The sequence below is a fragment of the Citrus clementina genome, unplaced genomic scaffold (assembly GCF_000493195.1).
Source record: "Citrus clementina cultivar Clemenules unplaced genomic scaffold, Citrus_clementina_v1.0 scaffold_1, whole genome shotgun sequence".
Classification (NCBI taxonomy): Eukaryota; Viridiplantae; Streptophyta; class Magnoliopsida; order Sapindales; family Rutaceae; genus Citrus; species Citrus x clementina.
Genome location: NW_006263303.1, coordinates 25,487,731 through 25,512,692, shown reverse-complemented (window position 1 = coordinate 25,512,692; position 24,962 = coordinate 25,487,731). Strand labels below are relative to the sequence as shown.

The following is a 24,962-nucleotide window of genomic DNA, read 5'->3' as shown; positions in this document are numbered from 1 at the left end:
CTTAGGGTGCGTTTGGGATTGAGGTGCTGTAGCTTTTAAGCTATAGCTGCTGTGAAAAAAAGCTGTAATTATGAAATAAAAGTTAATAATATATAGTCAATATAAATTTTAAATAATAATTTTATCAAAATTATTAAAGATATAATAAATTTTATATTATACAAGTGAAAAATTATATCAACATAGCTTAAAAGCTACAGCAGCTAGTGTTTACCAAACACTTTAGTGCTGTAGCTTTTAAGCTACAGCTGCCCAACCTCAATCCCAAACGCACCCTTAATCCTCTTGGCTTATCCCATATCATATGGTGGACTGACTTTAATGTCGAGTTATGTTATTTTTACTCTAGTAAAATTATCTATTAATTAAGTACTTATTTGATTTATTAGTCTGCTTATTTAATTTCATAAATACTTTTTAAAATTTTTTTTAGTGTTTATTTATTTTGTGAATAGAGTTTTTTAAGCTTAAATTAATTAATTTATCTTTGCTAGTAAAACTCAAAATTTGAGTTTTTGGGAGTAGAGGTTAAAGAGCTTTTTCCCCAAAAAATATGTCATATCAAAAATACCCTTAAAATATTTTATTAATTACATAAGACCCCATTACATACAAAACCTATAGAATAAATATTGTTGCCGCCGTATAAACATATTGCCACCACTTCACTTTTTTCTTTTCTTTTTTTAATAAAATAGCCGACACTTTAATTATGCAAAACCCTGTACATACCTAACACTTGAGAGAAAACTAATCGTCACAGCCAATACTTTTGGTGGGGAGTGTACCTGTCAATAAACATAATGATCAATAAAATAGCTGGCACTTTAATTTTTATTATGTAATTTTTATATATAATAGGGTAATATGTAATTAATGAAATATTTTAAGGGTATTTTTTATATGACATATTTCTTGAGAAAATCTCTCTACTTCTACTCACAAAAACTCAAATTTTAAATTTTTACTAGTATAGATAAATTAACTTATTTAAGTTTAAAAAACACTACTCACAAAATAAACAAACACCAAATTTTTTTTTTAAAAAAGTGCTTATGGAATTAAATAAGCACTTATGACCATTAGATAAGTCATACCGAACAAGTAGTAACTCGATCTTTTTTTCCTTAATCGTTTATATAGTTATTCTCGATCTTCTGTGATTGCCATCATTATGTTGGGATTATATGCTCTTTTAAAGCATATTAATTTATTTTCTGATTAATAAAATATTGGAGATATTTTCAATTGCATAAATATTTTGAATAAGGTCTGTTTAATCATATTATATGTATTTATGTGATCATCATATGCATTCACAGAAGACATAAATACAAGTTATCTTATGATTAAATTAATATTAGTTCGCAGTTGATAAATAGAGTTGGGCACTCTATTTATGTTTAGACTGTAGTAAATTCATTAAATGAGTTGTCTTAATCATTTAATGAATTTACTAATGTAGTTTGACTACATTGAGCTGGATCACATATGAGATTTACTTAACCTTGAAATGACTGTCAGACTTATTAAATCTCATAGACATTGATTTTACTGTAATCTTAATCTTGAGTTAGTTATGATTTCATGATTGTAATTATTATTCCATTTGATTTACCAATTGGCACGACACACAATTGTAGTCAAGATTACCCGGTATCTTGGTGGGAGCAATTATGAATATTGGAGTTATAGATTAACAATATAGAATTTGTACAACACATCTCTTGATGGGTTTTCGGCACTTGATCATAGAATTCTCTGGCCAGAGTGTGTCAACATATTTATTATGTTGAAAATGATTATTAGAAAAAATCAGTAAGTATCAAGGAATAAGATGTAATTAAATCGATTGGACAGTTGAGATATCGATTTAATTAACGATGTGGTTCAAAGGATTATACAGTAAAGAAATCAATATGGCTTGGGACGAATTATTATTCGAGCATACAATTATGGAAGTCAGTTCCAATCTTTTAGTAGAGTAGATTTGGAATTAAATAATTGGGCTAGTTTAATTACCGGCCTAATTATTATAGCCACTATTGTATGTTCCCAAATGATTCCCGGGTTAGCTCATTTAATTGACTGCACTACTGCTGGATTAATAAGCAAGATAACTAGCTATTTGGGTCAAAAACTTAAATATATCATTTAGTGGGAGACTCCATTTAATATGCTTATGTGTAAGGGACTTTATGTTATTTTACAATATGGGCCCCCTATGGAAAAAACAAGTAACGTGACTTTTATTTTTTATCATTTGGAGCCTACGGTTTTCACTAAAAGGAGATATAAAAACGTATTTTCTTTAAAGAAAAAAAGCAGAGCCACTTTATACAGATAAGAGAAAAAGATTTTTCTCTCAATTGTTGAGAGAAAAAAAAATTTCGTGCTAGTTGCTTTAGTGGTGATAAAGGCGCTCACACGTCAAGTACAGATCAAACTTAAATCATAGCCTGGAAGATTATTTGGTGGCGGATCGTGATCTAACATGAGTGGTGGTGACAAATCGTGATCTAACAGAAGTGGTGGTGACGGATCGTGAACTGGGAGCCTAAATCACTTCAGTGGAAAAAACCAATTCGAATTTTTAAGGTACGATTTCTATATTATAAATTCTTATATATTGTATGAGAGCGATCCTAAAAGTTTTTATAAAAAAATTTAAAAAACTGATTTTTCTCCAACACATTATATCCCCATTCATATTACTCTCGACTTCAATTCTTTTATTCCTTCACAGCTTCAAGTAGATATTCTGTTAATTTTTCAGCAAATTTTTTATAATAGTCTTATTTTTTAGTTTACCAAAAATCCTTTCACTTTCAATTCCCTTTATTATCAAAATAAAGATATTCAATCCCCTTTATTATACCAGGATATCTTTGTGATTGTGACAGCCTAGCCTAGCACCACATATCCACAATGGGTTGGACTTGAGTTCGGAGTGGATTCAGTGCTATTCGGATTGAAAATTAAACAGAATCGAATCGGTTCGATTTCGGTTCTCTACAGTCCACACCTTCCTCTTCCCCGTTAGAACTCCACATTTAATTTTTTTTATTAAATTTGTAAACAATAAGAAAAGCGCAAGGCTCCTTTCAATCGGGGGGGGGGGGGGGGGGGAGAGAGGGGGACGAAGCATAAGGCTCTTAGCAACAACAATCAGCCTGGGTTTTATTTGGAAAAAAAAAAACAAAAAAAAGCAAGACAAATTACAACAAAAACAACAACAATCCTGCTTTCTAAATAAAGCACGAAGATAAACAACAACAAAAGAAGGCCTATCACCTATCAACATTCAACCAACAATAACACTGCCAGGTACAGGCCACTTGCGACAAAGAGTTGCTGTAGCAGCTGGCGTCGTGCGGCAAAGCGGTTGCTGCTGTTGATAGCGTCGGGCATCTAAATTGATCTTTTCAGCTGAATTGGAATTTACAACACCTGGGAAAGAAGCAAGTAGGCTGCAGGCGTCGAACGGTTGCCAATCATGCACGGGTCGCAGTACAGCGGCGGTTTGTAATCTTAGGATTTGTGAAATATTGAATCTGGGGGAGAATTCTTTTGATAACCTGGGGAGAATTGAGAATAAGATTGAATTATATTAAACACATTAATCTATGTTACATCAATTATAGAGAGTTGTTCTAAATAAATTAAGGTCATGTTTGGTTTGAAGAAAATAGATGAGAGGAAAAGAGTGGAATGGAGAAGAAGGGAGAAGAAATGAATGAAGAATAGTAGTGAAATTAAATTTTGTTGTTTAGTTTGATATAAAATTTGATAAGAAAATGAATTATAATTTTTTTTAGGCAAATTTATCATTTACTTTAAATATTAAATTATTTATATTAGTAATAATATATATATATATATATATAATAAAATGGCGGTCCGATGGCCGGCGGCAGAAGTCCGGCAGAGGTTTGGCAATTTTCCGGGGAAGTCCGACAGTGGTCCGGCAATATTTCGGCGAAATCCGATGGTGATCCGGCAACCTCGCCGGTGGTGGTCCGGCGACTTTCCGACGGTGGTCCATTTATAATATTAATTTAATAAAATAATAATTATAAATAATAATTATTAATGTCATTAAATAAGTTAAAAAGATGAAGGGTAATTTTGAAAACTTTAGTTTCTAATATAAGAGGAATTTAAATTCTTCACTATTTAGTGTGGAATTCAAATTCTACATTATGATATATATTAAATTCTAATGGAAATTAAATTCTTATACATTTTGTTAAACCAAACAATGAAAATAAAAAGAGAATTTAAATTACTTTTCTCTCCTATATTTTTTCCTCCCAACCAAACATGACCTAAGTGTAGTTTATCATATTCAATTTTATTTTGGCAAATGCTAAGTTACAATAATTGTAACATACATTCTTTATGTGAACCACATAAATTATGGGTCCTATAATTTTGTGTGGTTCACACGAGGAATGTATGTTACAATTATTGTAACTTCTTTTATTTTTATCTGTGCAAGTGTACGATAATACTATAAGCACATTAATCAAAATGCGACACATTCAAAATTCTTAATTAATACTCAATTGTTTCGGTTTTTTCGGTTCAATTATTCAGTTCAGCCGCTGAATCTTTAATTGAACAAGAAATTCGGTTGGATTCCCAAAACTGAATCGATTGGTTATTCTGAATATCGATTTTTTCCTCACCTCTAATTAGAGTACTACGTCAAAATTATTACATGGCGTACATAAGACTTCCTTATATAAAAATAATAATAATAATAAATAAATAAAAGTACCATACGCACCTATATGTTAATAAGATTTCGTATTATTAAGGTGCCTACAATGTAATTTTCCTTTCTTTGATGTATGACGAATATAAAATATAAAAGACGAAAAGAATGCCCACACCTCTTGCAGTGCGAAGGCAAAAGCAAACTCTTCGGAATTTTTTTTTCCCCTGAATTTTTGCCCACCTTGTCGTTTCCATAAGAATCCTGCATTGCATTTACTTAGAGATATTATTTTCATTGAGACGGCGGCAATCATGAAGGGTGGGAATTTTTTAATTTGTTACGACGATAATAAAGATCAGTGGCGGACCTGCAGCAAGGCTAGACCGGGCTGTAGCCCGGTCAAACTTAGGAAAAAATCATTCATACCCCTTATTTTACTATCAATTATAGACAATAATAGAGATTTTATTTTGTTTTCATACATGTCCCTAACATAATTATCCTTATATTTTCATTAATTTTATACTACAATAGAGTTTTTATTTTATTTTTAAATATGTCCTTAATTCAATTGTATTTTTTTCCAATTGAAATTAGTGACTTATTTTATAAAATGAGTAAATTATATATTTATTATATAGATAAAAAAACATTAGGGGGTAAAATGTTATTACTTTAATTTATTTAAAAAAATTCTAATTGAAAAAAAGTATGTCAATCTAATATAAAATTGTCACTAGTATTAAACTACTTAAAAAAAACATGTAGTAACAATTATCAATATTTTCATAAACTTTTTATGTAAATTTTGATATTTTATTTATTAGTTATATTAACTAAGATAAAATTTGAATATTTTGAGGAGCTTTAATTTGATAGAAAAATCATCAACAATTGGTTCTTTAAAGAGAGTCAGAGTGTTTGACAAAGAAAAAACAACACGCAAATATATTTTTGTTAGGTTGAATTTAGTTTATAATTGAAACTTTTGACTAATAATATTTTTATAATTTAAAAAGAGGAATAAATTTGAATTGTTTAATTTATTGAAACCTGGTAATTAAGTACTTGACTTCAAACATTAAAGTTTTACTTCAATTTTTAATTGATTGTAATTACATGTATTCATTTATTTCAGCTTAAAATCCTTAATTAATATATTAATCCTTATATAATCCTTGTATAATTACATTTTATTAGAGTTAGATTTCATAATTGTAAAATAGTATTTTATTTTTTTAATTGCTTTTGTTTTCTACTCTTTTTATATAACTATTTTTGTTTATAACTTATAGTGATAAGATTTTTCGTGCCCCCCTTATTTGATGCAATTTTTTCTACTTATAAATTTTTATGCTCACTTTAAAATATAAATTTTATAATTTAGCCCGGGATAATACAAATTCCTAAGTCCGCCCCTGATAAAGATCAAGAGAGGTATGTAGGAGACTAGGGGTACAGCAGCAACTGTTAAAACTGTATTGAAACAAAAAGATTGGACCCAAATATTGCCGACATTTTTTGGGCCACTTATTACTTCGACATCGTGGCCTAACACTTTGGGCTGTTTGTTGTTTCAAACACGGTGAAACTATTCCCACCCCCACAAAGTCCTCTTAAAGCCCCTCCTTTTTCACCATTAAAAATATTATAATAATGTACATATCTAATGACTCTCCTTTTAATTTTAAAATAACCCTCGTTACCCATTGTGTTTCAAGCCCCAATATCAGAGTGGTTCTTGTTGCTCACAAAAAAAAAAAAAAAATCTCAAAAAAGGGTAAATGAGCAAGCGCCTAGCCCCAAAAAAAAAAAAAAAAATTCCAATTACAAATGAGTAATTTTTGTTTTAAAAAAAAATGATAAATGAGCAATAGTTATTCTTGTTGCTCAAAGACTCTTCATGCTTAATGATTGCATGTTGCAGCTCAATCAAAAAGACGAAAGAATTGGAAAAAAAAAAAAAAAAAACTTACTTGTCTTCTCTTTCCATAGACTGATTGTTCGGTTTCAGTTCTCAGATTTCAATTTTACCCTATGTCCTCATTTCATCTCTTGGATTTTCAATTATGGTGTGGGTTTATTTGAGTTTCGAGATGGAATTGTGCTTATTTGGTAAGTGTTGAGTTTTGGGTTTTTATTTGAACATGAATTTTGTTAGTTGCGATACAAACTGAGTTATAATAAGTAGGTAAATTTTTAGATTGCTTGTTCTTAAAATAATCTCTTTTAAAATGTTTGTTTATTGAAAATATAGATAATCGAATTATATTCAAGGTTATATTTGCTGGCTTATTCCGATTTGTAGAAGAATTTTGCAATACCCTTTATACTAATACGAATTTGTTAAAAATTATGGAAGGTGGGATAATATGCAAGGTTTTATTAATATTTTTATTATTTAGCCTCGAATCCCTACTATACTAATTTTCAAGCAACTTTAAAAAATGTATTTCTGCGAACCCTAATCTTCATTAAATTTTGACTTAGTGACTTCATAGGCTTTTAAATTAGTTGAATTCTACATTTCAATCATAAAATTTTAAGGTGCATTATGCAGGATAGGATGTGCTAGGACCGGATAAGATGAGATAAGATAGAATATGACTGAATTATGTCTAAACTGTCTTGTATTTGGTATAATTCAATAGTTATGATTAAATTGGATTGTAATAATAATTTTTCATTATTAAAATTAACTATAAATACATATTTTTAATCATAGTTTAATTGTATTATTACAAATGAAAGTTCATTTAATATAAAATAAAAAAATCTTTGATTATAAAATAATTTAATATTTTTACTAATAATATTTTATATTATAATATTAAATTTTATTATTTTTATTATTATTAAAATATTATTGAATTATGTTTAAATTGTCTTGTGTTTGGTATAATTCAATAGTTATGATTAAATTGGATTGTAATAATAATTTTTCATTATTAAAATTAACTATAAATACATATTTTTAATCATAGTTTAATTGTATTATTACAAATGAAAGTTCATTTAATATAAAAAAAAATCTTTGATTATAAAATAATTTAATATTTTTACTAATAATATTTTATATTATAATATTAAATTTTATTATTTTTATTATTATTAAAATATGATTGAATTATGTTTAAATTGTCTTGTGTTTGGTATAATTCAATAGTTATGATTAATTTGGATTGTAATAATAATTTTTCATTATTAAAATTAACTATAAATAAATATTTTTAATCATAGTTTAATTGTATTATTACAAATGAAAGTTCATTTAATATAAAAAAAATCTTTGATTATAAAATAATTTAATATTTTTACTAATAATATTTTATATTATAATATTAAATTTTATTATTTTTATTATTATTAAAATAAAAACAATTCAACGTCAAAATTTAAATAAATATTTTGAATATCAATTTAATAATTAATTTAAAATGTAAATTTGAAAATTTAAGAATATTTATAATTATATAAATTAAATTGTTATTGTTATTTAATGTGAAAAACGAAATATAATATTAAACATATTATTTACCTAAATAAATTATTTTTAATAAACATTATAATACTAAAAATATTATTTTAAATTAATTAATTAAAAATTCATAATTATAATGATTATATTTATTAATTACATTATTATACGTGCTAGAGTTAAATGGGTATTTAGAACTATACAAAAGTGAAATATATTACCTTCCTAAATTTCGTAGAGGTAGCTAACCAATGGGTCATAAAGAATTGTTCAACTATAAGCATTCTTTCTTGATGAGTGTTGTTGAGTGTACTTTTAGGGCTTGGAAGAATAGACGGAAGATTTTACGAAATATGACAAGCTATCCATTCAAGAAGTAGGTTGAAGATAGTTATTGTTACCATGGCTTTACATAATTACATTAGAAGATATTCGCAAAATCATGATCATTTTGATGAAACAATGGATGAGCCAAGTCATAATATTAGTGAACATATGAGCAATATTACATCTCATAAATAAAGTTATGATACAATTGATAATACAGCTCAAGATACAATAATCTTGAGAGACAACATTGCTGCGAGTTTAATGGAGGCATGACAAAATAAATATTTATACGAATTTTGTAATTAATTACATTTTAATTTTATTATGAAATATTGTATGATCTTTATTAGACATATTTGGTATAATTTATTTCTTCAATCAATATTTAAAATTAGAATTGATTTATTATAAAAATTATTTATTACAACTTGTGCAAAAAAATAAAATTGATTTATTAAATATTAATTTAATTTGTGAAGTAATAAATCGTAATTGTATGTCAATATAATAATTCGAAGTACGAAAAATAATGCGATTTGTTAACAATTAAAAATAACGTTATTTAAAATTAATTATTACAAATATTCATGCACTACATAACTATTAAAATTTACTAAACACCATCAGTTTTTACAACTTAAAAGATACAATACTTTTACCAAACACCATCGAGTGCTACTCTACAACTATAATTTGTACTCCTCAGCAATTACAACTTAAAAGATATTGCATCATACTCTCTCTCAAACGCACCCTTATTATACTCATCCCACGGGGGTTGTGCACATTAGACGGTATGAATAGGATGTGCTGCGTGAGCATCCGAACTTGAGGGTTGCCGTGGTGATCTCTTCATTAATTTTAGAAAAAAAATTATCATCTTCACCATAAGGCGTACAATGTGCGCGAGAATAAGAATCCCTATCAGCCCAATCCATCCATCCATTACATATAAAAAACCACACTGGGGTGCCACGCTGTTACCCGAATTCGTAATACCAACTACCCCGAACAGATAAGCTACTGCCATTGCACTAATTGCAACCCACGTTATCACAGTTAAAATCCACATGAAAAACCTACGCTTAAAAAATGGGATGCCGCTTATGAGCAATAATATGATGCTAAGAGACGCCACAAAGCCTGTGGTGTTAAAACCAAAGAAAAGATAGTAAACAGTCTCAACATTAGTAAGCATTATCGAAGACCCTGCGTCATGTGGTGAAGTGTCGTTTGCTTGGGAATCGTCTTGCCATACACCACCAGGAGGGTTCAGAGCAGCTTGAAATGCCATGGTAGCGATGAGTGATGCTACCACCATTAATGCATTACTCTTTTTTTCCGACCATTCATCTTCTTGCTTTTTTCTAACCTTCTCTGGACGTTCACGCCCTTGATTACTAGGGTCACCAGAATGGGATGTTATGATCGATCCTGTCGGTGTCTGTGTGATGCCTGGAGCAGGTTGGCCTGTTTCCTTCTGACTTCTTGCTCCAGCGCATCGAAGCAGCTCTCCGATCGTCCAATTCACATCTAATTTTCTTCGTGCCAAAATATCCAAAGCTGTGAAGCCATTTGCATTAACAGCATTCACTTCTAATGTAGTACAGCTGTCAGTCAAAAACTTTATCGTCTGCACGTTTTCGGGTTTCGCATTATATAAGTTAAATAAATGGAACCCTATGTTACATTTAATATAATTTAGACACTCCACAACATTCACATAATTTATTAAATTTAATGTAACTTACACACAACATAACATCTTATGTGGATGTTGTGGAGTGTGTACGTTACATTAAATGTAACATACCATTTGCTTAAACACAAAGGGAAAAGAAAGAGTAGAATTAATCAACTAATTAATGGTAAGGAGATATATCATTAATTATTAGCTACAGTATATATACCTCTATTTGTTTATCTATGACGGCGAGATGCAAGATAGTGTTGCCATCGTCGTCCTTCGAATTCACAAACTCATGATCATTCAGTGTCTCCACCAGCAACTTCAGGCACTCCAACTGGTTATAATTCACACAAGCATGCAAAATTGTCTCACCTCTGTCCATCAAGATTCGACAGGCCTTGGGTCTTACTTGAACCAACTCTCTCAAGACATTAACATGGCCCTTCATGGCTGCAACATGTAGAGGATTTTTCCCATCTCGATCGCAAGCACAACACATTTTGGGATTGACCGATACCAATTTCAGCACTATGCCAAGGTGCCCTTTTGCAGCTGCCAAGTGAAGTGCTGATGATCTTCTGGAATCGAGCTCTCCAGCTAACTCAGGCTTTCGACTTAAAATTTCCCGCACAAAGTTTTCATGTCCAAGCATTGAAGCTATGTGCAAAGGGGTCTCAGAGTAACAACTCACCATTGATCTATCGAGAAGCAGAGCATCCTCTTGAAGCAATTTAAGCAAAGATTCTACGCTGCCCTCAACCGCTGCTTCATAGACGCTCCTCTCCATTTGTTTTAATTCACCAGACTGGTCACAAAAGAAGTTACAATCCTTCGATTTTTTTTTTTTAAATTCTTAACTCCTCAATTGTATGTAGGCTCACAAGGATTCAAGTGATCTCTCCGTTATGACTCGAAAGATGAAGTCTGGTTACTTTATTTAAGCTGCATTATTTTGGAAATATTTCTTTAGGTCTAGTGAAGTCAACTAACAAGTCTTCTTGGCGTGGGGCTGATTTTAGGAGACCGATTTGTTGTCGACCACTTAATCCTCACGGCTTATCCCGTATCATATTATGGGAGATTAACTTCAATGTCAGGTTATAAAAAACCGTTACCCATTTTATTATTTTTATCGTTATTTTTACTCTAGTAAAATTACCTATTAATTAAAACTCAATGCCATTTCTACTTCTCCGGTTGTTGTTGACCCGCTCTAACTCGATCTTTTTTTCTTAATCGTTTATATAGTCATTCTCGATCTTCCGGTGATTGCCATCATTATATCCCCGTTCATGTTACTCTCGACTTCAATTCTTTTATTCCTTCACAGCTTCAAGTAGATATTCTGTTAATAACTTTATATTTTTAGTTTACCAAAAATACTTTCGCTTTCAATTTTCTTCATTATACCAGGATATCTTTGTGACAGCCTAGCCTAGCACCACGTATCCACTATGGGTTGGATTTGAGATCGGAGTGGGTACAGTTCGATTCGGATCGAAATTGAATTAACAGAATCAAATCGGTTCGGTTATAATTTCATAAAAAGTAAATAAACCAAATAAAGAAATAGAACCGAATCAAAACCAAACCGTTCGGTTTCGGTTCAATTTTTCAGTTCTCTACAGTCTACACCTTCCTCTTCCCCATTAGAACTCCGCATTTAATTTTTTTTTATTAAATTTGTAAACAATAAGAAAAGCGCAAGGCTCCTTTCAATCAGGGGGAAAAAAAACAAGAAGGGGGACGAAGCATAAGGCTCCTAGCATCAACAATCAGCCTGGGTTTTATTTTATTTTTTTAAAAAAAAAAAGCAAGACAAATTTTACAACAAAAACAACAACAATATATATATATATATATATATATATATATATATATATATATATATATATATATATATATATATATATATATATATATATTATAATAAGTAGGTAAATTTTTAGAGTGCGTGTCCCTATAATAATTTATTTTAAAATGTTTGCTTATTGAAAATATAGATAATCGAATTATATTCAAGGTTATATTTGCTGGCTTATTCCGATTTGTAGAAGAATTTTGCAATACCCTTTATACTATTACGAATTTGTTAAAGATTATGGAAGTTGGGATAATGTACAAGGTTTTATTAATATTTTTATTATTTAGTCTCAAATCCCTACTAATTTTCAAGCAACTTTCAAAACTGTATTTCTGCGAACCCTAATCTTCATTAAATTTTGACTTAGTGACTTCATAGGCTTTTAAATTAGTTGAATTCCACATTTCAATCATAAATTTTGAAGTGCATTTGATATGCAGCATAACATAGGATAGAATGTGATAGGATGGGATGAGATGATATAAGATAGTATATGACTGAATTATGTTTAATATTGTCTTATATTTGGTATAATTCAATAGTTATGATTAAATTAGATTGTAGAAATAATTTTTTATTACTAAAATTAACTATAAATAAATAAATATCTTAGTTTAATTGTATTATTAAAAATGAAATTCACTTAATATAAAATGAAAAAATCTTTGATTATAAAATATTTTAATATTTTTACTAATAATGTTTTATATTATAATATTAAATTTTATTAATTTTATTATTATTATAAAAAAATATTATTAATAATACAATTCAACGTCAAAATTTAAATAAATATTTTGAATATCAATTTAATAATTAATTTAAAATGTAAACTTGAAATTATAAGAATATTTAAGAATTATATAAATTAAAATATTATTATAATTTAATGTGAAAAATGAATTAGAATATTAAAAATATTTTTTACCTAAATAAATAAATTATTTTTAATAAACATTATAATACTAAAAATGTTATTTTAAATTAATTAATTAAAAGATCATAATTATAATTATTATATTTATTATTTACATTATTATAATCAATGCTTTTTATTATATTTATCACAAATTAATATAATTTTAATAGTATTTATAAATTATTATTTTTAATTAAATTAACAATATGATCCTAATCTAACTAATCTCACTTTCCTTCCCTAGAATAAATTTTCTATGTGGTGGACCCAATGATAAACAATCCTACGGCGTTTTGATTCACTAAATACAGGATAGGGTGGGATTTGTTTCAAATAGTTGAACCATGATATTTTTATCTCATTTACCAAACATGCCCTAAGAATACATTTAAGTTAATTTACAAAACTAGTCTCACTTATTATTTTCATACTTTGGTGGGAAAAAAAAAATGAAAAGAAGAACATTTTAGACAATAATAATACCCCAAGTATGATGACAAACATCTACTAACATAGAGTACCCATCTGCTGACACGGTTAGTTTGTTATCATTCATATTATATCCAAAATACTCAATTTTAGTAAGGACTATTGTCGTTAATTAAAACTTAGATTTGGGTAATATTTTTGTAATTTTACTAGTCTTAAATAAAACGTGTATCAAAACGATTGTGGGCGTGTGGATGGTGATCGGCGAGCGCCCATTCCAAAGAGCAAGTGGGCAGCCCCATGAATGGAGGGAACAAGTGGTAAGGTGCCAAATACCATGAGCTGGGGCCGACGCCCCAACCCAGGGGCATTACATGTCGATTGATGGTCAGATTCAGATCACCAAAGGTAAGAAGCGTACGTAGTAGGGGAGCACCCACAGACTCAGTTAAATTTTGTATACTAATTAATTAATATGCTGAAAACAGGGGCGCCAGGCAGTGGCAGGTCAGTCAGCACTCAGCAGGGCAAAGGCGAATATCTCGAAATGTTCTCGAAGTGATAACCGACACGTGTCCAGTTTCCTCGTTCCTCAAAACCCTCGCTTAAATCCACACTCCCCAGTCTCTACTCTCTTCTCTCTCGTCCTCTCTTTCCGTTAAAGGCCCCCCCCCCCGCCCGTAGCCTTTGCCTTCTACCTCTCTCTCTCTCTCTCTCTCTCTCTCTCTTTCGCTCGCTCGCACGAATTGTACAATCTACTTCGCTTTCTGTGTGATATCCATTTACTCTCTCTCTCTCAAGATTCTTTTGCTTATCTCTTGAGATCTCTCCCTCCCATCTCCCCTCACAGACATGACATGGACTAATGATCATCAAGATGTCTGGTAAGAAATTTCCTAACATTTTCAGTTAGTTATTAGTTAAAATAACGTTTTCTGTATGATTACTTTGATTAATGTTCGACATTTTTCTCTTCATCCACGTTCGCTCTCAAATCTGGTTGCGCAAACGAAAAAGATTAAAATCCAACACCGCCCATTTCTAAATTTCTCTGCTTTCCTCGTCTTCTCTTCAAATTTCTTTATTTTTTTGGTATATTAGACTTGTAGTTCAATAAATAAATAAATAAATTAAAGAAGATTCAAGGTTCTATTATAGGTTGAGTTGTGAGCTGAGGAAGGGAACAAGTTAATCTTTTGATTTGATTTTCAATAAAGTAATTAAAGCCAAGAAAAAGGGGTTTGTTTTGGGTGGGTTGTCTTACTTGTGTGTCGTTTGGGAGTTGGTGTTTGAAAGTGGCGAAAATGAGTTTAGGTGCGGCCGAGGATGATTCGGCTTCAGAGATTCATATACCTGCTGAGATAGACTGGCATATGCTCGATAAATCCAAGTTTTTCTTCTTGGGTGCCGCTTTGTTTTCTGGGGTATCTGCTGCTCTGTATCCGATCGTTGTGTTAAAAACCCGCCAACAAGTTTTGTCCACACCGATTTCTTCCTTCAAAATGTCTTTTCAGATCATGTGTTATGAAGGTTTTAAAGGGTTCTACAGAGGATTTGGTACCTCTTTGATGGGGACGATCCCGGCTCGTGCGCTGTACATGACAGCACTCGAGATCACCAAGAGTAACGTTGGGACTGCAACTGTTAGATTAGGATTTTCTGACACTACTGCTACTACCATAGCTAATGCTGCTGCTGGGTTGAGTTCTGCTATGGCTGCGCAGTTAATTTGGACCCCGGTTGATGTTGTGAGTCAAAGACTTATGGTTCAAGGATACAGCAAAAACAATAGCAAAACAATAGTCCCTAATGTGAGTTCTTGTAGATATAGCAATGGTCTTGATGCTTTTAGGAAAATTTTGGTTGCCGATGGTCCAAGAGGATTATATAGGGGATTTGGGATATCAATTTTGGCATACGCTCCCTCTAATGCAGTTTGGTGGGCTTCTTACTCTGTGGCAAATAGGCTCATTTGGGGTGGTTTTGGTTGCCATATTAGTCAAAAAGATGAAAATTCTGCTAGTAGTGGGTGTACTAGTTACAAGCCTAATTCAAAGGCCGTAGTGGCAGTGCAGACTCTAAGCGCAGCAATGGCTAGTGGTGTTTCAGCGCTAATCACTATGCCACTTGATACAATTAAGACTCGTTTACAGGTTTTGGATGCAGAAGAGAAGGGGCAAAGAAGGCCACTGACTGTTTTGCAGACGGTTAGGAATCTGGTGAAGGAAGGTGGATTTGCTGCTTGCTACAGGGGATTGGGGCCAAGGTGGGCTTCAATGTCTATGTCTGCAACAACCATGATCACTACCTACGAGTTCCTGAAACGGCATTCTACTAAGAGCCAAGAGAGCTTGAGATCATGACTTGAACCGCAATAAGGAACATGATTTGCTTCTTGTTTTCTTTATCCTTTGTTGGCTTAATTGGCTGCTTGGCGAGAGGGCTGGCGATTGTAAATTCCATGTTCTTTTTTCCTTCTCATTTTCTTCTTTAGGTTTTTTTAATCATGTTGAAGATCACTGGAAACTAGTGTAAACTTGTACAGTATCAGAAAGGTATCCGTCTTTCCCTTATCTATGATTATGTAATTTCCAACTCTCATCTATGTCATCAATACTGTACAAGTATGATGTTTTTACCTTGAGAACAATGAAAGGAAGGTTCTGAAAGTGATCAAGATGTTACTCAAATTATTATTGCCTTTTCTTGCATTGTATCTTCCTAATACAACATATGGCTGTGAGTCGCCGGCAAGTTTTATTGACTGAGGGTCCATTTAGGATTTAAGTTGGACGCTAAAGTATTTGTTAAATATTAATTATTGTAATTTAAAAATTATATTGATATAATTTTTTACTTATATGATAAAAAATTTATTATATTTTTAATAATTTTATTAAAATTTATATTTACTACACCCTATTAATTTTTATTTTATAATTATAAATATTTTTTAGAGCAACTGTAATTTAAAAAGTATAACACTTCAATTTCAAATAAGAACAGAATCTAAATTGTCTTTCGAGGGGTTGGTTGATGTGAGGTCATTTTTATGTTATTCTTAACTGACTCTTGGCAATATAATTATGTTTTTATGCACCTATAATTGCATCAAGAAGAGTCAGACGGTAAATGCATCATTTTACAAAAGGGCAAATGGCTCCACCCCTTCTCATTTTCTATGGCCGAGTGAGTGTAGGAGAAAGCTTTGTGCTTTGTTGATTGTTAAGAATAAAGCTGGGGACCGCTTCTAGGATAATCCCAAGAACCCGCAGCAGCGAATCAGTCTTTTACTTGTTAGGGACACGATAAGGCTGAGGTCATATTTTTGACGGGCATGAGTGAATGCAATCACACAGTGTGTAGGCGCAGGTGGATGACATGCGGAAGAATTCCAGAGGACCGTTACCTCTGCCGTTTCATTATGCAACCTTTTTCTTTTTCCCCGGAACATAATAAAAATGTGATGAAGCATTTGACGACATCCCTTAACCGTTCATAATTTGCCTTTGCATGTGGGACTAAATTATTTTACCAACGAAGATGTAAATTGAATGCTGAATCTGGACCTAATGAAAGTATATGCATCAAGAATGAGCACGAGGTTGCATATAAACACGAGAAAATTCTGACCTTAAACTAGTTTCTTCCCAGTGGCAGCTGGAAAACAATTCCCCCCGGGAGCACAAGACTCTAATTTATAACTAAATAAATAGCAAATTTCCAACCTACACAACATCCCACAGAACCTAGACAAAGCCTGATTAAGAACAAGCCTAATAGACAGTTAGAAGTCCATATAAATGCCAGAATACACAGTCGCCAGTCCCACCATCATCAAGGCCGAGCTCTCTTGTTGCTACAAGATGGGCATTTGTACTGTTTAATGTGCTCAGCCCTTGCTGGGGTGATCTTAACACACTTTCCATGGAACCATTTCTCACAGACATCACAGCAAATCCAGAACTCATCGGCTGCATAGTTCTCCCCACAAGCCCCACACAGTGTCTCCCCATGCTCCTCCTCATCTTCCTCTTCCAGACCTTCATCTTCTTCATCCTTTGATTGCACTGCCTTTGAAAACTTGGCTTGAGTTTCAGAGCCTCGCTGCATATGCCAACAGAAACAAAAGGTAGTCACAAGGCAATATTCAGGAAGAAGATAACACTTAACCATGGGCCATGATCAACCATTTGTCAACCATGGGCCATGATCAACCATTTGTCTTTTTCTAGGTCCAATGTAGGCATGTACAGATAATGCTTCGACAAAACTCATTCAACTATCACATAGAAAATATAATTTATTTCTTTAAAATTTCACTAGGCCAAGATATTATAGAAAATGGTAATATGCAAAAAAAAAAGCAAAAAAAGGGCACATAAACGAGGTCTGCAAAAGTTCTTTGTTACCTTTGAGTTTGATTTAGATTTGCTGCTACTGTGATTTGACACAGAAGACTTTTCTTTTGCCTGTTTCTTTGTTGTCCCTGTCACAACCTCAAATATTGTTGGAAGTTCATTTATCATATTAAAAAGGCGTTTCCTGCACAACATTTGCCGACAAAAATATCATGAATGAATATAGAATGTCATATTTAGAAAGACTTCTTAGTGGCAATGTGGAGCCTAGAGTTATTAACAACACCATAATTCATTGTGTTGAATTTTCATCCCGTACAATTTTCAAACTAGAAATCGTGAAAAAAAAAATTCACAGACATTAAATGTGTGGAAAAGTAATAACTATCATTTCAAAAACCCAAGCAAAAAACATGGACACATGTAACTGAGTGACAAATGAAGAAAGAAAAAGGAAGAGCAGTTTCCTACTGACAACTTATTGGAGAGTCAAAATGAAAAGCCTCAGTGGCCAGAACCTCCACCCATTGAATAGAAAGGGAAGGAGTGGCTTGGGGGATAGAGATAGAGATATTTATAGAGAGAGGGAAAGAGAGAGATTGAAAGGAAAACAAATTGACACATTCTTTTTTTCCCCAAAGGAATCAGAATTAATAATGACAGCAAAATTTGATTAATCTTCATGGAAAATAAGAAATGTCCCATAAACTGATTATTACCATAAAATGAGAAAAAAGCACCAAGCCAAAAGATAATTATCAAATATACATTATTTAATCTGTCAATCAGGTGTTTAAATCATTATAGCTACAACATAAAAGAAGAGATTAGAATGGGAGCCTGATGTAAAACTAATTAAAACTAGAGTTGGGCCAAAATTTGGAAGGGTCATTTACAAAGTCAAATTGCACATCAACAAGTTGCCAAAGATAAAACCATACCTATCAGATTTATCAAAACCAAACCTAGCACCAAAGTAAAAGGCCACGGAGAGTAACCAAGCATCACTGTGGACAGCAACCAAAGACAACCAGTCCTTTTCTTGCATCCCATCTCTGGCAAAGTTGATACCCAATGCAGGCTCTGGAAGCTCTGGAGGCACTTCTTCAGCAGGTAAGTTTACCTCCCACTGCTCGCTTGGAAAACCGTAGAGGCAAAGATTTTCCTTCTCTATGATCAAAAAGTATCAAATTTATGTAAAACTACACAGTTCATTAATTATTAACTAGATTCGGCAATGCAATTGTATTTGTCTGTCAAAAGAATTCTTCCTGGTAACTAAGACATGGTCCACACAACTCAAATTTAGTGTCAAGATGAGAACTGTAAAACATGTTTCATCTCCACTGAAGCACAAAATGGGAAAAGTAGTTGCGTTGCAAGAATTCAAATGCTTTCAGCAATAAGTAAATCTATAGTAATTTTAAATACCAAGTATATAAGTATTACCAAGGGGATTTCAGTATGGGTTTTTTAGCCTATTTTCTGTTTCCGACCAAAAAAGTACAGAATATGCTGCATATTTCTTAAAATTAAACAGCTGAAAATGAATTAATCCTTACCTGATTTTTTATATCCTTTTTTTTTTTTCAATTTAGAATGTTGATATCTTTTGGCAAACTGAAGTTAGAACACCAAAATAGTATTTCCAACAATTTCCAAATTTACTCTTAGCAAATACTATAGTGTCACATGCTTTTACTATTTCAACCATAATCTACCAAAATTCCCCTAAAAGACAGAACATTGAGCCCAACAACTGAAGACCCCCTAGGACATTCAATGCAGAAAACAGCCATGGCTCTCAAAAATTAGTAAATAACTACTCAAGTCCAAATCCATAAATAAGAAAACAGTTCAATGCATTTAAAATAACAATGACAAATGTGTTCTAGCCGAACAGTTTTTCACATCCAAAAACCAGAAAGAAACTTTTTTCAAACTGAAGACGACAGGAATGACGTCACACTGGGTGTTCTTTAAAGGCTGATTCCATACAAAATAAAATTTTACAAGATACATCAGCCAAGACTATAAAAGATTTTAGTATCTCTAGCATTCAGCTCTTTAGACCAAATTCACTAGTTGATCTTGATACACGTGGCGTGATGCCCCCTCAATTATGGAATGTTTTTGTAAAGTTTACAAATGTGCATCCTACTTTTTCAACCGTAGAAAAGAAAAGGAAAACTACAAACAAGGTATCGTGAGCGTTCGTCCAAATGGTTCAAGCCACCTCGGCAACTCTTAATTACAACTCTTAAGAGTCACCCTTCTCAACAGACATGTTGTTAATGCCTTGGCTAGAAAAAGTATTGGCAACTGATTAGTCACAGAATCAAAACTCAATTACAATTATAATTTGCAAACATCAGACAGAGCTCATTAATCAATCATGAAAACACAACAGCTCCAAAAAAAAATTAATAATAATAATATAAAAAAACCATTAAAAAGAGATGGCACAGCTATCCACTATACATTATTTAGCTTATGAATCAAATAGTTTATGCAAAATCGATGAAAAGCGATTGAAAAGCTTTGCAAAGAAAATTCAAAACCAAAGTTACACTATCATAGAACTTGTTGAAAAAAGAAAGAAACAAACAAACAAGTTTTACTTTGTATAAAGTCAAAATTAAAAACAGCGAAAGCGAATAATCAGCAAATTAAACATTAATTAGCTGTGGTAAAATGAAACAACAACAAAAGAACTTTTAATTAACGTCGGATTTTAAAGAGAGAAAAACAGAAAAAGCTTACCAGGGTCACACTGGTGGTAAAACTCTTCAACCTCTGCAAAACCACCAGAAATTTTCCATTAAAAAGTTCTCTTTCGTGAAAAGAAAAAGATAAAGAAATACCCAAAATTAAAAGGAAAAAAATAGTGAAAGGAATACCAGTAGTAAGGGCTTTAATCATGCCAGCTCTTCGGCCCTTGAAATCCCCAAAAACTTCTTCAACCGTACGCGGATTGTAGCCTCCACCTCCGTCCATCACCGAATCAAATTCTCTCGCACTCTTTTTCTTTTTCGTCGTTTGTTTTCAGATTTACAGAGAAGAGAGATCGAAGTTCGAAATTGGCGAGAGTGAGAGAGAGTAAGAGTAAAGGAGGGAAAGATGTGAAAATAGTTTGACCACTGTTGAGCAAAAAGAAGTGGACTCAGTGTGTGAGAACGCGAGAGTCTGGAGGATTTGAATCGGATTGAAAGTGTGTTAATTAATCGGATTTGATAAATGTGGGAAGAATCCGTGAACCGGCTGCCACTCGGTTTTCTGGCCCTTATTTTAGAAAGAAAAAAGAAACCCTAAAATAGGGAAAGGGCTCGATGGTTTGTTTTTAAAATTGAGACCCACTTGGATGTTGACGCGTGGTGGGTTGCATTGGTAAATTGATGCGACCCGCGGGAGAGTTAAGCCACTCAGATCTTGCAGGTCGTCATCGTGTGGGGCTCACTCAATTCCGTGTTTGTCTAGGTGGCATCGGCTTTGCCAAGGTGGCCATTCAGCATTTATCTATTTGATTGACCAAACAACTAATTAGCCTACGGCTCCAGAAATCTAACCGGCTTTCAAAAATGATATTCCCAACCGAAACTGCTGGAAAGCTCTGTAGCAGTACTAGTAATATGTGAATACTGATGGATGGAACACCAGTTGCATGCTCGGTGCGAACCTTCTTCAATTATTTAGTTTTTCCCAGACGTTATTTAAAACTATTCTAATTTAATACAACGATATAAATAAGAAAAAGATTTTATGCTAGTAGTCCTGGATAAAGGTGGCCAATGGGCCGGGCAGCACGTGGCACGGCACGAGCACGTTTCGGTGAGGCACGAGGCACGGCATGGCACGGCACGCACGTGGGCCGTGCCGGGCTTAGAATTTTAGGCACGCGGGCCTTAAAGCACGGCACGATTAGAGATGGGCCAAAGCACGGCACGCAAAAAAGCACGTAATAAGCACGGTTCATTAGTGGTCCTAGATAAAGGTGGCCAATGGGCCGGGCGGCACGTGGCACGGCACGGCACGGCACGAGCACGTTTCGGTGAGGCACGAGGCACGGCACGCACGTGGGCCGTGCCGGGCCTAGAATTTTAGGCACGCGGGCCTTAAAGCACGGCACGATTAGAGATGGGCCAAAGCACGGCACGCGAAAAAGCACGTAATAAGCACGGTTCATTAGTGGGCTAGCACGCGGCCCGTGAGCCATTAATAGCATGTGGGCCAAAATATATCTAAGTAAATTTTTTTAACAAAAAGTAAATATAAAATGTTATGAAATTAAATGTTTTAATATATTTTTTAGCATAGACTTTTAAAAATTAATTTAAATCATTAAATCTTAGTTTAACTAAATGATTTGTTATATTAATATTTCGTAGTTATGACTTATTGTAATGATTATTCGAGGATTGTATTTTTAATTTTAATTAATTATTATTATGATCTATGGAATTAAATTAAATTAAATTTATGTATTGTTGTGTTATGAATTATGATTGATTATTGTGAAATAAAATATATAGTTGTGAAATTTTGATAAACTAATAATAAAATGTTAATTGCTCTCTTAATAAAAATTAATATGATTATGATTGTGAATATTATGTTGGTGGGCTTAAAAAAGTACGTCAGGCACGTGGGCTTGAATAAAGCACGCTAGGCACGTGGGCTTTTTTAAGCATGCTAAAAAAAAAAGAAAAGTTGGCGGGCTTTTTTTGGGCACGGCCCACGGCACGGCACGAGCGGGCTCGTGCCGTGGGCCGTGCCGGGCTCAATTGAAAAAAATGTAGGCACGGCACGGCCCACCAATTTAGTGGGCCGTGCCGTGCCGTGCCGGCCCGCCACAGTCCTGGAGACAGTGTTAGGTTGTGATACGAGAACCAGAACCAATCGACCATCGACCATCGAGAAGGCATGGAATGGAAATTGTTCGGGTTTCTTTGCAAAAGCAGCCAATTACAACTCACTGATGCCGCTTCTTTCCATTTAACTATATGAATTGCAGCTGTGGAACTCAGCATTTGGACTCCATTTGATAGAACAAAAAATCAGATTGCAACTTTGGGTTGACAGATTCAATTTGTCTAAAAACTGACAATAAGACACTCGGATCTTTTTCCATCCTCAACGGTTCTCTCCATAATTACTACAACTTGATGAACGAATACAAATCTGCTGATCCAAGACCCTCCTGTAACTATCCACATCAACAGCAGGGCATCTACTACACATGCCAAAAAGTTTTTCAGCTTCAGTAACCTTCCCCTTTGCACACAACTGCTTGACAAGAACTGAAAAGCTCTCTAGACCAATGACATATTTCTTAGTGACCATTTCATGGGCAATTCGCATTACATTTTCCACGTTGCCTTCCTCGCAGTATCCTTTAAGCAAGCAACTATACATGGTGAAATCAAAGTTGTGACCACTTCTAATCATGCAGTCAACAAGGTCTTCCACATCTTGCATCCTACCTTTAGCCATACAAAGACCACATATTATTGTATTATATGACATGAAATTAGGCAGGCAATCCATTTGTGGCATCTGTTTTAGAAGTAAAATTGCTCTATCAAGCTCCCCATTTTCCACAAGAATCCTAAACACTGCATTAAAGCTAAACACAGTTGGCTTTAAGCCTCTTGCTCGCATTTCCTTCAAAAGCGATATAGCTTCATCTGATTTCCCAATTTTGCCAAACCCATTAACAACAACTTCATAAGATTTCACATCCGGATTCATGTTAGCCTCAATCATGTTCCTAAGATATCCAACAGCTTGATCAAACTTCCCCACAACACAAAGCCCCTTTAACATACTTTTGTGAGTGGAAACATTATCCTTTAATCCATTCAATCTCATCTTTGCCATCAACATCTTTGCCTCATCAACACGACCATTTATACACAATCCATAAATCATTGCATTGTAAGTCCACTCATTCGGTCGGCTACCTCTGTTCATCATTTCATTCATACACTTCTTCGCCTCTTCTAACTCACCTTTCTTACAGTACCCATCAATCAAAGTAGTATAAGTCACATGATTAGGCAAGCAATCTTCGCCACTCATCATCCGATCAAAAATCAATCTTGCACTCTCCATATCACCTTTTTTACAAAACCCATTTATCATAGTATTGTAAGCAAGTAAATTAGGCTTAACAGTCATTACATCAAACACCTTCTTAGCATGTTCGATCATACCCATTTTACAATATCCTCTAATCATCGTTGTATAAGTCGAAACATCAGGCGGCGCGACATTTTCCTTCACAATCTGGTGGAAAAATTCCTCAGCTAACTTGATTGAATTAACTCGAACCAGAACACCCAAAAGCGAATTATATGAATACAAACAAGCCCCATTTTCAATCTGTTTGGCTTGGTAAAACCAAAAGATTGCAGCTTTAACATTGCCGCGATCACCGTAAGCCTTAATGAGCTTGCTAATGAAGAAATCAGAGAGCTTGTTGGAATTTTTAAGGAGTGAAGCGGCAATGGAGATGAGCGAATGAGAGAGCAAAACGTCAGTGATGGCTGCATAGCATGGAGTAGTGTGGTGATATTTGTTAGGGTTAGGGTTAGGGTTGGATGCCCAGTTAAAGAAGAAAAGAGCATGATAAGGGTTGGTTTGTTCATAGATAACTTTGGTGACTAAATTTGAGCCTAAGCAAAGGGAAAATTGATCGAGAGGTTGTGAAGAGATGTTTTTAGGGCTAGGGTTTTGTGGATTTAGGCGTTGGATAACGGAAGTTATGGAGGTGACAAGAATGCTTTGGTCCGGGATTTGAGATATGTTGGTAAGCGATCTCCGTGGGGCAGCCATTGAAACGGTTTCGGCGAATGCCGGTGTGTTTTCACTTCATATGATCATATCGGGGTTTTTTTTAATTTAAATATCCCCAATTTACCCTTAAATATCAAATTTATACCATATTATATACATATACCTTAGGAAGACAGGAAAAATAAAAAATAACCTTAAAAAAATCAAGAATTCACACCTTCCTTCCTCTCAGTGCAGGAAGATATCGAGTACGAAGTCAGGTAAGTCGAGAATTTAGTCGAGTAATAATTAGAGACAAGTAAGTCGAGTACATGGTTTAGTAAGAAGTCGAGTAAGCATATTAAATAAGTCGAGTAAGCATATTAAATAAGTC

General features: G+C 33.2%; 4 protein-coding genes across 4 annotated transcripts; 1 reads left to right on the top strand and 3 right to left on the bottom strand.

Moving 5' to 3' along the window:
- Window positions 1-9,279: 9,279 nt before the first annotated feature.
- On the bottom strand, window positions 9,280-11,214 carry LOC18055742 (ankyrin repeat-containing protein BDA1). The gene is made up of 2 exons (XM_006452969.2): window positions 10,442-11,214; window positions 9,280-10,164 (listed from the first exon to the last, which is right to left on the bottom strand). The coding sequence occupies exons 1-2, from the start codon at window positions 11,006-11,008 to the stop codon at window positions 9,319-9,321; spliced, it is 1,413 nt and encodes a 470-aa protein (XP_006453032.1). The 5' UTR covers window positions 11,009-11,214; the 3' UTR covers window positions 9,280-9,318.
- A 2,894-nt stretch (window positions 11,215-14,108) lies between these two features.
- Window positions 14,109-16,126, top strand: LOC18055741 (solute carrier family 25 member 44). Its single transcript, XM_006452968.2, has one exon. The coding sequence runs from the start codon at window positions 14,738-14,740 to the stop codon at window positions 15,794-15,796; it is 1,059 nt and encodes a 352-aa protein (XP_006453031.1). The 5' UTR covers window positions 14,109-14,737; the 3' UTR covers window positions 15,797-16,126.
- A 773-nt stretch (window positions 16,127-16,899) lies between these two features.
- On the bottom strand, window positions 16,900-21,091 carry LOC18055740 (PHD finger protein ALFIN-LIKE 4). The gene is made up of 5 exons (XM_006452967.2): window positions 20,695-21,091; window positions 20,558-20,590; window positions 18,736-18,964; window positions 17,846-17,978; window positions 16,900-17,540 (listed from the first exon to the last, which is right to left on the bottom strand). The coding sequence occupies exons 1-5, from the start codon at window positions 20,789-20,791 to the stop codon at window positions 17,271-17,273; spliced, it is 762 nt and encodes a 253-aa protein (XP_006453030.1). The 5' UTR covers window positions 20,792-21,091; the 3' UTR covers window positions 16,900-17,270.
- A 1,603-nt stretch (window positions 21,092-22,694) lies between these two features.
- Window positions 22,695-24,644, bottom strand: LOC18055739 (pentatricopeptide repeat-containing protein At1g05670, mitochondrial). Its single transcript, XM_006452966.2, has one exon. The coding sequence runs from the start codon at window positions 24,626-24,628 to the stop codon at window positions 22,925-22,927; it is 1,704 nt and encodes a 567-aa protein (XP_006453029.1). The 5' UTR covers window positions 24,629-24,644; the 3' UTR covers window positions 22,695-22,924.
- Between the last annotated feature and the right edge of the window lie 318 nt (window positions 24,645-24,962).